Source organism: Pinus tabuliformis, chromosome 4_2, assembly GCF_031772625.1.
Source record: "Pinus tabuliformis cultivar Carrire ecotype Pingquan chromosome 4_2, CPIR1, whole genome shotgun sequence".
NCBI lineage: Eukaryota > Viridiplantae > Streptophyta > Pinopsida > Pinales > Pinaceae > Pinus > Pinus tabuliformis.
Genome location: NC_142304.1, coordinates 710,213,915 through 710,231,099, shown reverse-complemented (window position 1 = coordinate 710,231,099; position 17,185 = coordinate 710,213,915). Strand labels below are relative to the sequence as shown.

The following is a 17,185-nucleotide window of genomic DNA, read 5'->3' as shown; positions in this document are numbered from 1 at the left end:
TAAAAGTAGATAGGTGGACCTAGATGTCGGTTTGGTTCTAAACAGAATGACGAATTCGGTTGAATGATGAGTCTCTCATTTAGGTTGTAAGCACGAAATATCCAGTGATAAATTGAGTTTCAGAATTATACTGTGTAACGGTTTTGATGAAGGAACATGACTTATAATGAACAAAAATGGAGCGAGGTTGTTTAATGAACGGCTAAATCGTTATTAATTATCCAACAAGTCTGATAAACGAGTCTGTAGGGCATAAATTCGCAAGAGTTGGAATTAAATGAATAACAGATAGGCGAAAGGACGGAGGAAGTGACATGGAGCAGACGTGGACAGCGACGTGGGAGCGGCAGTGAACGGTCAAATGTAAACCACATTCCGGAGCAACTTCAGGTGGTAAGTTGTTTCGGGATTTTAAGTCCTGAAAGACTAAAATGAGGGAAAAGTAGTTTAAGAGGGCGGTTTCCAAAATTGCCCACTTCAGACCACCCCCCCCCCCCGCGGGCGATAAATGAGGGCCGAGGAGCGATGTGGGCCATCAGATCTCGGGGGAGTGTGCAGGATGTAAGGTAAGATGAAAAGGATTTAACAACGTGAGGTGGAAAGTGATGATGGGGTCAAGATTTATGGCGGAAGTGACAATTGAGGGTTATGGGTGAATAAATAGATAAATGAAGTTAGGATATTTACAAAATAATATTGGTGTTTAGAATTTATGGTTAATTAAAACCCATCACTGTATGCACACATTTCCAATCTTACAACTTAGGATAAAATCCTTCCATGCTCCAATTATATCTCATATGTCTACCTACCCTTTACTCTCCTAACATTTTCACTTATTTCTCCGAGTGCATTTAAACTAGCAACTCAATATTTCCTTTTAATGACCAATCTACTTCTATCCCTTATTTCCTCCATTGGCCCATATTAAACTGTTGAGCCAATTTTATTTGCTACCTATTGACAAATAATTTAAATAAAATCCAATTATGATTAAACTGTACAATTGGATTGTATAATCTGTGTGACATTTAAACAATCTGCTCACAACTTTTATTTGCAAAACTAAACTTGACTAAGAGTAGTGGCATTTGGATTTGCAACCCTTTCAGATTTTATTATTTTTGCTTTTCTTTCTAACCTAACATTTTATTTTTTCCTTCATTTTTAGGGCATCTATTCTAACATTTTATTTGATATGGACTTATTCATTAAATATCCCTAACATTTTTATTTAATATTCTTTTTTGTCCATATCCTAACTTAGTATTTTCTGAAATATATTTTCATTTTTTTGACTAATTGATACTATCTTACCAAAACCAAAAAATGCTACAACCCCAACCCTCAAAGAATATCGGTCCTCTTGCCTACTCTTATCTTGGATGCCCTACACATCCTCAAAGAGCATCGGATGTCAGATGATTACCCAATCCTTCCATTCTTTCTTCCCAAACGAAGACAAGAATGTTGTGTCTATCTCTCCCTCTCAACTAGGGAAGATATGCCCATTTCTGTAAAGGAATGCACCCAAGTTCCCTCTGACCAGGAACTTGCCCAAGCTCCCTCTCAATTAGAGGCTTGTCAGAGCTCCCTCTTAACTAGGGACTCGGCTTTTCATCAACAGCTTCTTCTACATGGGTCCTTCAACTGCTTGATCAATCTCTTTACTTGATGTCATGAAATTTAGTTGAGCTTCTTCCTTATAGGGCATTAGCCATCCATCACTTTCCTTCTTGGTTTGTTGTGTCATTCCTTTCTTCATGGAAAGTGGCCTTCTTGATACATATCTGGAACCTTCGTAATATGGCTACTTCTTCCTCCTCATGTTTCTTTCAGGAATTTCCATCCACCACATGAATGCTAGTTGTACTTGTACTTACAACTCTTGTGCCAGCAGCCCTGCATGAACTCATCTAGATATCATTCAAGAAATATAAATATAACATTAAATCAAATAGTACCTTACAAGATGACTCTTCATTATGACATCTTCCTGTAGGTATCAGCATCCTGCATACATGTTGACACATCTCCAAAGATATCCATTGTCAAGGGTCTCCATCTTTTTTAAACTTTCATCAAAGTCTTCATATCTTTCCGGGAGATCTCCTAATCAAATCTTCTTGGTCTTTTGGATGTTGATTGCCTTCATCATGGTTGCATATCTCACAATCTCTTCCTTCCTCACACATTCCATTCCCAAGAGCTTTCAATCAAAGTTTCTTAATTGTAGTCAACCACCTCATACTTCATATGAGGACATATTATGTTGATTTCATCTAGTGTGACTTATGCCTTCCTGCATCCTTTTAGAGGAGGAGATCCTTTTTCTTCTGATCATGCTTCTCAAAATAGAAGTAATGATCCATGTTACCTGCAACCATACGACATGACATTATAATATTAAACACAAGCATACATACCTCATTTTTACCTTTAGGTCATCTAGGCTTCTTCCAACAGCTTTCTTGATTGAAAAGATCTTCAATCCCTTGATTTGCTTCATCTCTCATGTCATCATACCATCATCCCATGAACTCCACAAGTTGGAGTTTTTTTATGAAACACTTGCTTCCTCTCTAGATTAGTGAACCCTCCGATGAGGATTCTATCAGAGAATCTTGAGGATCTTGTATATCCCCATCTAGAAGATGTTTCCTTTTTGACTTGATGTATGATGAGCCTTGTCCTAGATGACTTCATCCTTTCCTTCAATGTCCACTGAGGTTCCCAACAGCTATATCCTTCATGTTTTGTCTGCCATGGATTTTGTCCTTCATGCTTCTATGATGCTACAATGGATCTTATTATCATGGTCATATCTATAACAAAAGATTTAGGAGCTTATGATAAGACCCTTTTGTGAGGGATACCATCTCAATCATAGTAGATCTATTACTCCCTCTTTCCTGGGCCCTTTTCTTTAGCGTCCTCCATCTTTCTAACGATATGAGCTTTCTTTTCATAATCTTCCCATAGCACTATTCTGTCTTGTTTGAGGACTAAACTTCCCTTTCCTTTCTACAAATGTTTGAGTCCTTTAACCTTCAACACTTTTGCCCTCAACTTGTCTTTTTCTATCTAGCATAGAGACCACAAGTTGTCGAATGAGGTAACCTTCTTGTTCATGGACATTTGTTACCTTGCTTATCAGTTAGAACAATGATGATTATCTTCTTATCATCTCTCTCAGATCTCCCAATTGAGATCTCATGAAGATATTCCTTCATTCTTTGATACCTTCAATTTTGTGTAGATCAGGTCTTAAGAGATATGACCTTCTTTACTGCATTATTCAGAGAATATATCTTCTAGTATTTCATATATCTCTTTTATGTCTCCTTTCCTGCTACATAGGGATGGGAGGACCTTAAGAGTTCCCTCCCATGAATTCAAAGGAGACCTTTTTCCTTGATATGTTCACTGACTTCTCTTATCTATGAGGATTATGACAATCCTCCTTATTCCATGCAAGGACCTTTGATGACCCATCCAACCTATAGATCTCCTTGCAATCATGAAGTCATTTTACCAAATTGATTAATGAAAAATACTTACTTGACATGTGAAGATAAAATCTTCACCTTGATCACGTTGAAGTTGCATTGATGCTTCCTTCAAGTGATCTTGGAGTTGATGTGATTTTATTGTAGATCCTTGCAATCTTCACATATAATGCTGCTTGCTGTTGTAGAATCCTAGATAATTTGACTTGTAGATCCTTGCTTGAGTTGCCTAGCATGAACAACTGAAATCCCTTCTCAAGGATCTCCTTTGAGACATTTTTGCATTGTCCAACACCAAGCACAGAAACTGCTCCAGACTATAAGTTATTGAGATCACTGTGGTACGACAGAGATTGTAATGACACAATTTGTGGCCAGCACAGTGGTTATTTCAATACTGAATTAGCATCAAGACTATGAGAGGTACCGAAAAACTGCCTTTTCTTCTTTTGACTGAGATTACTTAATCATATTGTGGCACTGAGATGTCAATAGCATAACACCGTGACTGTGGGTAGTATGAGATTATAAAATTATCTTCAAATAAGGATCCAAATGAATCTCATTGTAGGACTAAATTGTCTTCTTGTTGTAGATCGATCCTTCAGTCTTTTGATGTAGTTTTGAAACGCAAAGTCCTTCTTGAAACCTGATCCTTGAATGTCTATTTTTGTTGCCATTCCTTTGACTTCAACACCTTAGCTCTGATACCATGTTGAAGAATCTAGGGCAAATTTAATAATAATAAAAAAATCCTCTCACCATGATAACTATTTGTGAAGTATTTTCAACTTTTCTTATTAGCACAATCTTCGCTTGTTATTATTAGAGTGTGTCTTCTCAATTCATCAAATAGTTACCAAAACAAAAGAGACAAGAACACAAGATGTTGGCTTTATGCCAGGGCCAAAACCTCTCACTCTTTGAGAGGAAAACCCGCACAAATTCTTCTTATAGAGATTCCAATTGACAAAGACCAGAACCAAGACCCTTGACCTATATTGCCATTCCTAGACCAAGACACAGTCATCCTTCTTCCTTGATTCTTTGATTTCTTCATGGCACCAAAACATGATCACTGCAACATCCAAACGTTGTGATCTATCCCTAAACTTTGGCCTCTTCATACCTTCATCGAGCAGCATCATGTAACATCTAGCAGCATCATGTAGCACCTTGTATCACTAATCATATCACTACAGCACCTGCTATCATCAAGCATCATTGAGCATCATCTTACCGAGACCTTATCCAAACTGCACCACTGTCCATCCGTATTTTAGTGAGTATTTGCCTGAGACAGTGAGGAGGATATCAATGTAATATCACCCCAAACTAATCTGCATTGTGATCATTGTAATAACCGAACTTCTTGCTGTCTTGATCACCGAGAATCTCAGAGAATATGCCGAGAAGGTTTCTGTGGATAATCCGCATTTTTCTCTCTTGTACCCATCCGAAGTTTCAGAGATATGTCGAGTCTGTCCACTATGGAAATGCGAGGGTACAAGCTCCTATTTATAGTTGTTGGGTCATACATTTAAGCCGACTTGTCTTTATGAACCGACGTGTCATTTTATGTTGAGCCAACATGTCATATATATATATATATATATAATATTTATGACATTCTCCAAAGGTTGTGTCTCCATTTATTGAAGCCGACATGAAGTTTGAGCACATATATATTGATGCCATGAGGATGATTGTGCTTGTCTATTCTGGAAGACTCTTGCAAGTGTAACAACACTTCATAGACTCCGAATTATACATTCATGACAAGGTGGCAAATCCTAAAGACATCAAGAAGAAGTCTTTGACATATGAAAAACACTTCTTGCTCATGAAACCCATGATCAAGGAATTCAATATATACATTTGTTTTTTCTTTACATAAAATCATAATTACAAATTGTTATGAAGACCGAACCTAGTTACACTTTCTTCAACAAATACCACTCGTGCAAATCCCTCCAATCTCGGATATGCAACATCACGATCTTATGAAGACCCTAGCTTGCCAATCTGAAGTCCATCACATGAAGCCATCTCAACCAACCTGATCTCGTCCAATCCGAAGAAACCCTCGAGCTGTCCCAACCAACCATCCATGACAAATCAATGGAAGTCCATGATCAACAATCTGCCCTACAACAAACTGTTGTTCACCAAGCTCACCACCAATCCACCAGAACTCCCAGCCAATCTTGTTGCCAAGCCAGTCAAGACCACATCTCCATGTCTTCAGTTGAACCCTCTACTCCATGATCTAGACACCCACAACTCCCTCTAAGTTGCTTCGTTGTGCACACTCTGATTCACTGTCCCTCAAAGTAGCTCAGATACGCTCAGATACCATGTTGTTTTTCCACAATATTAGGTCTAGGATATAATCTTAGAATCTCTGGCGCTACCAAACCAAGAATTGCGACGATACTACTTTGCACAGCGGAATATAAACAGCAGTAAACCTAATAGTGCACAAAATAAGGACAATTTTTAACCGAACTTTGTTATATTAATCAACATATAATACAACAAATCTAGCGCTCATGTACCAAGGATAATGGCCCTCATACATCCACTAATACAAGAATACAAAACTGGGGCTTGGTGTCAGTCCATTGACAACCAATCTACTCTCAACAAGATATTCTGACCATCTAGTTGTTGCATGCTCTCTCAGCTCCTCTCAGTAATACCCTAAACCTGCCCGGCCCTTCAAGCCTCGATCTACAACACTACCTCTATCAACGATCCAAGTCCATCTGGTCACTGAACCTTGGCTATCCAATCTACTCACTAGTTGTGCCTTAGTCCATCGAAGGAAAACACACCTATTTGCTTCTTACACCCAAAAGTTAAGTGTTGGAGATATGCCTTACCTCTGCTAAAGATGACATCATATCCCTTGTCCTCAAGGGTAGCTACCGAAACAAGATTTTGCCTCAATCCTGGAACATAGAGAACATCTCTGAGATGAAGAGGATTACCTGACTCCCTCTAAAAACTGACAATACCAACTCCTCTAGTTGCATACTAACCATCATCTCCTAGCTCGATCTAAAACTGCATGTCCTTCTCCTTCAAGTGGCTGAAACTCTTCTTGTTCCCGGTCATGTGGAAGGATGCTCCTGAATCAATATACCAAATATTGCTATCTGTTGAGCTTTCCATGCAAGCAATCAATGAGAAATCTTTCTCAAACTAGGCAGAAAATGCATCTACCTCCATTGATGCAGCAACATGATCCTTACTGGACTCCTTCTTCTTCCAATTAGGACACTTAGAAGCATAGTGTCCAAATTCATGGCAATGGAAGCACTTGATCTTACTTAGATCCTTCTTCTTGCCCTTCTCATTGGACTTGGCCTCTCCTTGGCCCTTCTTGCCCTTAGCCTTGCTACTCTTGCCTACTAGGGCACAGTTCTCCTCGTCCTCTGTCATAACTAAACTCTCCTCAATGATTCCTCTTTGGATCTCTTCCTGTATGCAGTCAGTCCAAAACCTTTCCCAATTTGGGAAGTTCTCTCTCCCACTAACAGCATCCTGGAACCCTTTCCATGACTTGTGAAGTCCAAGTAAGGCAAAACTCACAAGATCATGATCAAATACAACCACGCCCACCCCACCTAGTTCATCTCGTACCTAAGTGAACCTTGACAAATATGGGACAATGGGCTCATCCTTGCTCATTTGAATATTCCTCAACTTCTCCTTAAGAGCAAGCTTCTTGGTATCATTGGTACTCTGATACAACTTCAAGATTGTATTGTACATCTCAAACACTGTCTTCTTCTCATGGATATGAGGCACTATATGATCTTTGAACCCTTCTAGAATGATCCTCCTTGCCTTGATATCATTCTTATTATGTTGGGCCAATTGTTGGGGGTCTTGAGGTGGCGCTATCGCCTGCTTGATGTACTTTTCCACCCCATTATCTTCCAGCACTATTGTGATCCTCCATTTCCATGGAACAAAGTTTGATGCTCCCTCTAAACAGTGATCTGCTCTCAACCCTTGGTAAGCCATCCTGCTTCCCCTGAGAGCTCTCTAAAAATTGCCCACTAACAGCATGTAATCCTTCACAAAAGACTGTACTTGGGGCTTGGAGGTTACCCACTTCACTGCTCCTTTAGTCCTTCAAATTCTGCAGACTCTTGGGCTTCAATAGCTCTGCCACTGCTAGCACTCTTGATGTATAGTTCTGCCACTGCTAGCACTCTTGTTGTGCTTCACAAGATCTGCTCTCTGGCCACAATTAGGCACCTACTAATAGCCCTCCACCTGTACTTAAGATGCCACCAAAACAGCCCCAAATCTAGACTCAAACACCTAGCAAAATCATCAACTACATAAGGACATACATACCTCAAAAATTATCCTTCTTTCTGTTGTTTGAACCTCTTCGACCTGTGCACTTCGTTCTGAATTTCAGTCCTCTGGTTAGGGCACCCTGTGGCACTACGGGCATGCTCCTACTTGGTCCAATTTCCCTTCCATCCCTGCGCAATTCCCTTCTTAGAGACCCTGCCTCCTGTGTTGTCCCTTTAGGTGTTTTTTCCCTTGACTTATATCTGCTCCAAGACAAAAACAATGACAGGTCTGCTCCTAATAGGGCTTGGCCCTTCCTGAACAAAACAGAGATATTGTGGTCTCTTCCACAGAGAATTACCACTCTTAGAACATGCACAGAACTGCCATTAAATCTGCCAGTAAGTTCCTCTAACTAGGCCTACTCCAACACAGAAAGAACCCTCAAGAAAACTCGTCTTTCTCCCTTTGAACAGACTCCTATAGGGGTTGCAGCTTTCCTAACTCAGATGTCCTTCTTCTTGAAGATTTGAACTGATGTTGTTCTTAAATCTGTTCAAAGAGCTCCGACACCATGTAGAAAATCCACAAAATTTTGATCTGCTAATATGAACAATCTGAAATAAAATTTATTCTCACATAAACACATAATTTCTCTACTAGATTCAGCGGAATAGGAACAGAAATAAAAGCATAGTCACACAATTCAACAACACAGAATCGTCTAGGGAACCCAACTGGTAAAACCCTCTGCTCGTTGTTGAGAATTATTATTGAAGAAGAATGATCAATGGATCTCTTACAATACAATAAAGTTTCATTAGAGAACAACCATGTTCTCTCTGCTTACACTAAGCTGAATCACCCTTGCTTGTACCTTGATCCCTGCCTCCTAACCTAAGGAATTTGACCTTCTTCAAACTCCCACAAGCGCCACACACAAACTCGTGCTTCTTATTGCTTGGTCTCACCAACTCATGCTCACCAAAACAATGATTAAACTTGTGCCTTCATTCCTCCTTTTAAAGGCAATTCGAATGGCTGAGTTTATCAAATTTCTAATTAAGGAATGATTTTGTGATTGATCGAGTTAGCATGACTTAACTGCTCATGCAACTCGTCCTATCTCTTGAGACTCAACCACAAGTTCTTTTCCTCAATTAACTTACACTAGAAGACTGATAACTCGGCCTTCCACTTTAACACATCAGTTAACTGCTTCATGAATACTTTCTAAATTTTAGGAATTCGCCCTAAATTTTAGGAACACGTACTATTTTTTATGAGTTAGCTCCTAACTCATAGGAACTCACGCATGTTCAAGGAGAAACTCGTTGTGGTTCCTTTGATTTGTGAAGGCACAAATCAAGGAACCCTTTCTCGCTATTATTTTCAACAGTCTAGACACATTAAATAGTAGGAAATTGTCTTGTTGTTAAAAAAGTCTCCATCAATTTTTTCAACCTGGAGTACACCACAAGCAGGCTGGCCTGGTCAGAGGAAATTGTCTCAGTTGTTAAAAAAGTCTCCATCAATTTTTTCAACCTGGAGTACACCACAAGCAGGCTGGCCTGGTCAGATTTAAGTGATGCTTCTCTGCAACAAATCTTGTTTGTCAAAACTCGAAATGATTTTGCAATATGACTTTTCCAGGGAGCATTAGAAAAATATCATGACAAATTTCTCCCTTTTGAGAAGATTTAATTGGATTACAAACCTCCTAAACAAATGGTTTAGCTGCCTGACAAGATTATGTTCCTCTAGTAGAACATACAATCCTGGTTCTCTATGAGGGCAGTACCTCATTTTTTTTCTCTCACTTTCTGTCTCTTACTTTATTTAGGAGCTAGTTCTGTGCTCCTACTTTTATCAATACATGTGTACTCAGCAGTCCCACTGACCTGCTTTTGCGGTCATTTGTTGGAATTAATACACTTATCTTATCTTATCTACTATGTTCATCACCTCAGTTACATATTATTTCATGGTAGAGTGGCTAGCACTAATACAGCTCGCTCTAAGTTTTGTTATTTAATAGTTATATTATGTGCATGCAGATTAAGCCAGATTAAGTTACACGGGAATCTGAAAACAGTGCACAACAATATGATTCGTCATGTGGCAGACTACAGATTGCTATCAACATATAGCAAACATATCCATTGGTAAGCTTGGCTGCTTTTTTTAAGAAACGAAATGACTGACTGAACAAACTACACTTGCATAACTCACTATTCATTCTATTTTTAATCTAGATTCTAAGCTCCAATGGACATATCCTCCCTCAATTTATATATGTCCCCCATTCTCCATATACATAAGCAACGTTTCATAGTTATTAGATTCCAAAAAAACGCAAAATTTATTACACTTTTGATGTTTTGTGCTCGTGATCATGCCTAGAAAACTCAAATATCCAGGTGGGGTTGAGATTTCGCCCTTTGGGTTTTAGACAGTCTCTAAACCTCGAGTTAACATTGATTGGTCTGGAAAAGTTTAACTGGCACCCTGTGATAAAAGTTGTTAAGCTTTGTTGTTTTCTGTGCATTATAACCAGGACATCCCTAGGTGGCGTTAAAATTATGGTTTTCAACCGCCTGTGAAGCTCAGTTGCACATTGATTGGTCCAGATAGAAATAGTCGACGCACTACAATCTGCCAAAGTTGTTTTTTATTATGAACAGGAACATATAAAAGTCCTAGCACTTTGTTTTGCTCAACTTCGAACTTTTTTCCCTGAATCATGACAGTTGATGTATAGTATCGAGTTCCATTCAATTTCTCAACGATTATTCAGCAAACCAACAGGGCACTGGTTAAGTAATGAGGCTGGTGAATGCTAATTCATCCGCCTGGGTTTCACTCTCGCTGTGGTTGTACTGTAGCCCCTCGACATAATTCTAGTGATTCATGCATATAACTGGAAATAAAAATAAACAGACAAAATGACAAACAAAAATAAATAGCTGAGACAAAATAGAGTACGAAACCAACCTGGAGAGAATGGCTGTTTCTCTTATACTTCATCTGGTCACTAATAATACGGTTTGGCTCCCATTTTAAGGCCTTCCGGCCTTCGTTTAACCAGCACCTCTCCGACGATGCAACCGCCCTGCCCCGGTGATCCGACGAGCATCTTGACCTGTATAAATCGAAGGACAGTGGCTCCGGCAAGCGTTCTTTCATCGTTTCCTCGTAAGAAGGTCTTTCGGGTGCAAATGGCTGCATTTGAAATGCTTTGGAAATCCCCATTCTCCAAACCCTAAACTGATCAAATGAATAATTCGCCGGATTAAGCTTTCCATTCGAATGACAAGCTTCGGGAAGCCCTAATCCGTGAAGCTCCCGGTAGAATAGAGTTGTCAGGCGACACAGAAGTCCCATGGATTTCTCATCAAACTGAGGCTTGAACTCTGGGTTCTTAGTTCTGATAAATAGTGGAGGATCTAGAAGTAAAGAAAAAGTTTCATAAAAAGTTTCATTGCCATTTGGAACTGGATTAGATGACTCCGCCGCTGAGAAAATTAAGAATCAAAATCTGTCGGAATGGGATTCTTCGCTTCAATGAATTGCTGCAATGTTTTTATGTTTTCGAATACAACCGACAATTTTAAATTTTCTTTTCCGACCCAATTAACACTCCCATTTTGGTTCGATAGATAACGATCGACAGAGAATTTTTGAAGTATTCGATCCTAAAGGTCGGTAGCATGGTGTTGGGTATGGAGCATTTTTTTTTTGGGTTGGTTGGTTTTTTCGGCGAGCTGAAATTTTTTTTCCCCTTTCCATTTGTTTTTGAAAATTTGATAAATTATGTTTTTTTGCAAAGTCTTAAATATTATGGTGAAATTTATTTTTAAAATATATTTTGTATTGAATTAATTTTATAATCAAACAAGTGTAATATGTAGCATTGTTTTTTAATATTTATGTTTTATGCAAAATGTAAATGATATGAGAAGTTATTGTAACTAAGATAAAAAGAATATCACTGCTGTGTAAAAAATTGCATATAGATATAACGATTTTTAACACATTTTTCTAGATAGATTACTATGTTGAGTAGCAAATTTACTTTTTACATATTGTTATATTAAATGGAATGAGAAGCAAATCAATTATTATATATTGATTTTATGCATAGAACTATTGTTCTAAAGGTAGATGAAGTTGTTTTGTAAATAAAATGTCAAAGTCTATTAAATTACATTGAAGTAGTAGAACATTTTTTAATTAATTTTGAAACAATAAATATTATTATGAAACTTATTTAGAGTATATCATAATTAATATTGTTAGTTCCTGCCCCATCAGGGACTATAGGATTCGCCTTGTGGTCAAATTGCATTGATCGTTCATTATTTTGCTTTTTTGTCATTTTAGCCAAAGTTTCATGAAAATGTGGATTTTTTTTTTCTATTTTGCATGAATTCAAAAATAATTTTATAATTTCTTGAAAATCTTATTTCTAATTTCTGATTGGCCCAGCAGCTTCCGATGGGACATAATTCCCGTAGTGGAGAGTGTTTTGTTTTTGCTATTTGTCAGTACCTGACAATTGATTTAAAAATAAACAAAAATCTAATTTTATGAATAATCATTTCAACAGTAAACGCTCTGACATTAACACTAACACTGACATTGTTAAGGTACTGCTCTTCCCCATGATCACAGAACTGACGCGATTGTAGGTCATTTGCATAGGCAGAGGAGGGGTGGGGGTGGCAAGCTACACAAGTCATTATGTGGTAATACTTTTACAAATTTCTAGATCGTATATCGTATGAATGTTTACGGAGGACGGGTATGTGTGGGAGAACGAGGAATATTATCATGTTTTGTTGTGCGGATTATGAAGTTTGTGCGGGAGAGCAATTGCGTAGAGCTTTTGATTTTAGAGCTATGTATCTTTGTGGAATGATTAATATTGTTAATTTCAATGTTCTGATTTTTCTAGGCTATGCAGTCTTGATTTGCATTATCGGATGAGCATCAAGCAATGCTTGTTGATCTCTTTCTAGTTTGGTTTGGCTAAAAGTTAATAGGTCAACCTTGTATAGTGGTGGTTGTGTGGAGGAAGCATGTGGTTGTTCAAATGGAAGCGTGTGCAGAGGAAGTTGTGCGGAGATTGGCGCTAGTCTATTAATTCAGTATTGTTCTGAGCGTTGGTGTTAGAATTGAATCTTTGCGGAGGATGGGGTATGTGCGAGAGATTTCATTGTGCGAAGCTTGTATTGTGTTAAGCTTTTATGGAAAATTAGTACGGGGTATTTTCAGGAGAACTATGATTATGTATCGTATGAATGTATGTGCAGGAGAAGAAACGCGTGCGAATGCTATAGATTCCATTGTGTGGAGCTTTTGCTATGTTGAGCTTTTATGGCAAAGACTAAATTATGACGGGGTATTTTCAAGAAAACTATGATTATGTATCGTATGAAGGTATGTGCAAAAGAACTGGGAATATTATTATGTTATGGTGTGCGGAGATGGCATATGCTTGTCGATTTTTCGAACAAATCTAATACTTTTACCAATTTTCAGATCATATATTATATGAATGTTTACAAAAGATGGAGCGGGGATTTTACTGTGCAAAGTATGAAGAATGTGCAACAGAGCAATTGCGTAGAGATTTGATTAGGACGGGGTACAAAGTTTGTGCGAGAGATTTCATTCTGCGGAGCTTTTATTAGGACTGGTATTTCTGGGATAACTGGGGGTGCCTTAGTGCTAGAATTGAATGTTTATGGAGGACGGGGCATGTGCGGGAGATTTCGTTGTGCAAAGCTTTTACTATGTTAGGACATGGTATTTTTAGGAGAACTATGATTATGTATCAAATTAAGGTATGTGCAAGAGAAAAAGTGTGTGTGGATGCGGTAGATTTCATTGTGCAGAGCTTTTACTATGTTGAGCTTTTATGGCAAAGACAAAATTAGGATGGGGTATTTTCGAGACAACTATGATTATGTATTGTATGAAGGTATGTGCAGGAGAACAGGGAATATTATTATGTTTCAGTGTGTTGAGCTTTCACTGTGTGGAGATGACGTATGCTTGTCGATTTCTCGAACAAATCTAATACTTTGACAAATTTTCAAATCGTATATCGTATGAATGTTTACGAAAGACGAAGCAAATTTTTTTTGTGTAGAGTATGAAGTATGTACAGCGAAGCAATTGCATAGAGCTTTCATTAGGATCGGGTATGAAGTTTGTGCAAGAAGCTTCATTGTGCGGAGATTTTATTAGGACCGGGTATTTCCAGGATAACTAGGGGTACATGTGGAAATTAATTAAGGTGGGGTATGTTTATCGATTTGTTGAACAAATCTAATACTTTTACACATTTCCTGATGGTATATCATATAAATGTTTATGGAGGATGGGGTATGTGCAAGAGAGCGGGGAATATTATTATGTTTTGTTGTACAGAGATTTTGTTGTTCGGAGTATGAAGTATGTGTGGGGGAGCAATTGTGTAGAGCTTTTCTTTTAGGACTATGAATCTTTGTAGAGGATGGGGTGTTTGCGGGAGAATATAATGATTAAATTTGTTAATTTTCATTGTTGTTGATATCGTCTGGGCTCATAATTACAAATAACAGTTTATATAAGGCAATAGAAGCTCGAACAATACTCCAAGCTCTTAAACGCAATTTGCAAAGAGAAAACACTACACACCCCATTGTTTTGTCTATCACTGCAAATAGTGTTTTTCCCCTTACTATACTAGCTATTTCAAATATTTGTAATCTCGTTTCCCTAGAAATCACCACCTGCCACTATTTTGCATTTGAAACATGCTACAAAGATAAAACTGTCATCCAAATTTTTCATCGTCTCGATTTTTGTCCTCTGATTAATAGAAAACAGAGTTGCAAATAATTACAAGTCATCTCAACATTCAATTCACCGAGTACACATCTGCTCACACATTCAGAAAACCACATAAGCACGAAAACATCAAATCTAGAAACATGATTTTTGTACACTTTGAACATAACACAAATGCATATATGTGTGGAACATGTGACAAGGATGGATGTATGGAAGTAGAAATGTAGAAATATGTACCTTTCCACTAAGAAATCGATAAAGCAAGTGTGTAGTTAGAACACGTTCTAAAATACGTCCCCAAATAAGAATTAGAAAAGAGATTTGTATATTTATTATCTTAGTAAACTTTGCACAAAACTTTCACATAACATCCGCACATGCATAACAACCTCAGCACAACTTTGTTCGCACAACTACTTTTGCACTCAAAAATGCCTTAATTGACATTTGAAACTAATATTAATTAATGATTATACATTGTGAAATACGTCCCTAAATAACAATTAAAAAACGAGATTTGTATATTTATTATCTTAGTAAACTTTGAACAAAACTTTAGCATAACATCCGCACACACACACAACCTCTGCACATGATGTCTTTCACATATCATCTATTCTCTTTTCTTTAATTCTATTAAATTTATTATACAATTTAATTGAAAAAGCAAATGTGTGCAAAAATAATAATTTGATGTTCATAACACAATAAGGCTTATGGATATTTCGTCAAGAAAATAAAGTTTGTGTATAAATAAATTCAATGTACCTATTACTCAATTAAAACTATAAGCTTTGTTCCCAAAATATGATGTATTCATTTTCTTCTTAACGCTAAATGCCTAACGTGTCAAGTGATGCAAGTAGAGGAGAGGAGATTTGAACCTTGTAGCGATGATCATTTATCACTTATAGTACCTGCATAGTGAACTCCCTGAAGTATCTTGTTTACGATGTTATAGAATTTGGATGGGGAAAGTCACTAAGCATGCAGACATAAAAGTTGATTATAACAGTCAAGCACCTAAAGGTCCTCTCCTTAACAATCGAGCCTGCTTACGCATCCTCTCCTTATCAGTTGAGCACCTAAAGGTCCTTATGGTCGAGCACCTAAAGGTCCTCTCCTTAACAGTCGAGCCTGCTTACGCATCCTTATCAGTCGAGCCCCCTAAAGGGTCCTCTCCTTAACAGTCGAGCCTGCTTACGCATCCTTATCAGTCGAGTCACCTTAGTGACATTCGTAGGGCTCAAGTTTTGGATATCAATGAATTTGGATCATAACACATCGGCAAATAATATAAGCTCCGCTTCATTGTGAATAATCATTTAACTCTTCTTTGAATTAATAGCATGGCATTATGTATTGCTTGCGTGATTTTTGCACTACTCAGTTATTTTGTTGCGTTCGTTCTATTTGTTTTGGTTTTATAGTTGCAATCGATTCACAGGACTTGTTATTTTCGGTAGATGCTTATTGCATTGCGTTGAGGATAATGTAACATGTTAATATGTGTTAAGCATATTTTGTCAATTATAATGTCATGTGTTGAGGATGTGGGGATATGATATTACAATTGATGACAAGTGCATCATTCTTGTTTCCTTAACATTGCATCATATGCCCATATTCTCGGCACATGACATTGTAATCGAGTAGGGTCTCCTGGTAATCGTAGGGCTTCTCTTCGGAGCATTTTTGTGCATTTGGACCATAGAATAGCGACAAACAATATAGGCTTTCACTGTTCTAGATATTGCTTTAGCTCTCATCTGAATTATTAACATGGCATTATCTATTGTTGGTGCGATTGCAAGAATTGCCATTTTCAGCAGACGATTATTATACTCACTTTAACATTAGTACTTGCAGATCGAGATCGATACACTTATGTGTAAAAACTATGTGAAATATTTTTAGTTATGTTCGTAAAGGATAACTTACACGTGGTATTTCTCAAATTCATAGCAATCGATTCGGGAATAGCGACAGTTGTTTTATTTCAATACATTTGTGATTATTATAGCAATTATGGTACTTGTTTTGTATTCTGAAAGATTGCTTACTGGCAGCTTCGCTAACTTTCTGTCGTCGATATTGCATTGAAGGCTTTGCAACAGTTAAAAATCTAGACTAGATAACAGTGTATCAAGATAACGATAAGGATGATTAAACTGTGATTAGGAAATAACGTCGATTGATTTATTACAATTAAATTTCATTGTTATTATTATAGGAATTATGATAATTTATTCGCATTCAGATACGAATTGCATTGAATTATTTACAGTGACTTCCCCAGGTTGTATTGCATTTGTAACAATGTATCTAGATAACGATGAGGTGATTAAACTGTGATTAGGAAATAACGTCATCTGCTTTCTTTTAATTCAATTGCCATCTCTCTACGAGGAGCATAAAGACAAGTTTATCTTCTCGAGGAGCAAAAGTCGTGATCAGTTGAATGTTGGCGGTGGCAGGCTACAGAACTCGTTGTGCGCAGATACTTTTACAAATTT

The 17,185-nt window shown here is 37.6% G+C and overlaps 1 protein-coding gene across 2 annotated transcripts in view; it reads right to left on the bottom strand.

Moving 5' to 3' along the window:
- Positions 1-11,547, bottom strand: part of LOC149171469 (uncharacterized) — an 88,682-nt gene extending 77,135 nt beyond the window's left edge. The window contains exon 1 of one of the 2 annotated variants that reach the window (XM_089424096.1): positions 10,821-11,547. In XM_089424096.1, the coding sequence (XP_089280222.1) occupies positions 10,821-11,210 (390 nt within the window). In that variant the 5' untranslated portion in view covers positions 11,211-11,547. The remainder of the gene's footprint in view (positions 1-10,820) is intronic. The other variant, XM_089424095.1, reaches the window with a different exon arrangement.
- Between the last annotated feature and the right edge of the window lie 5,638 nt (positions 11,548-17,185).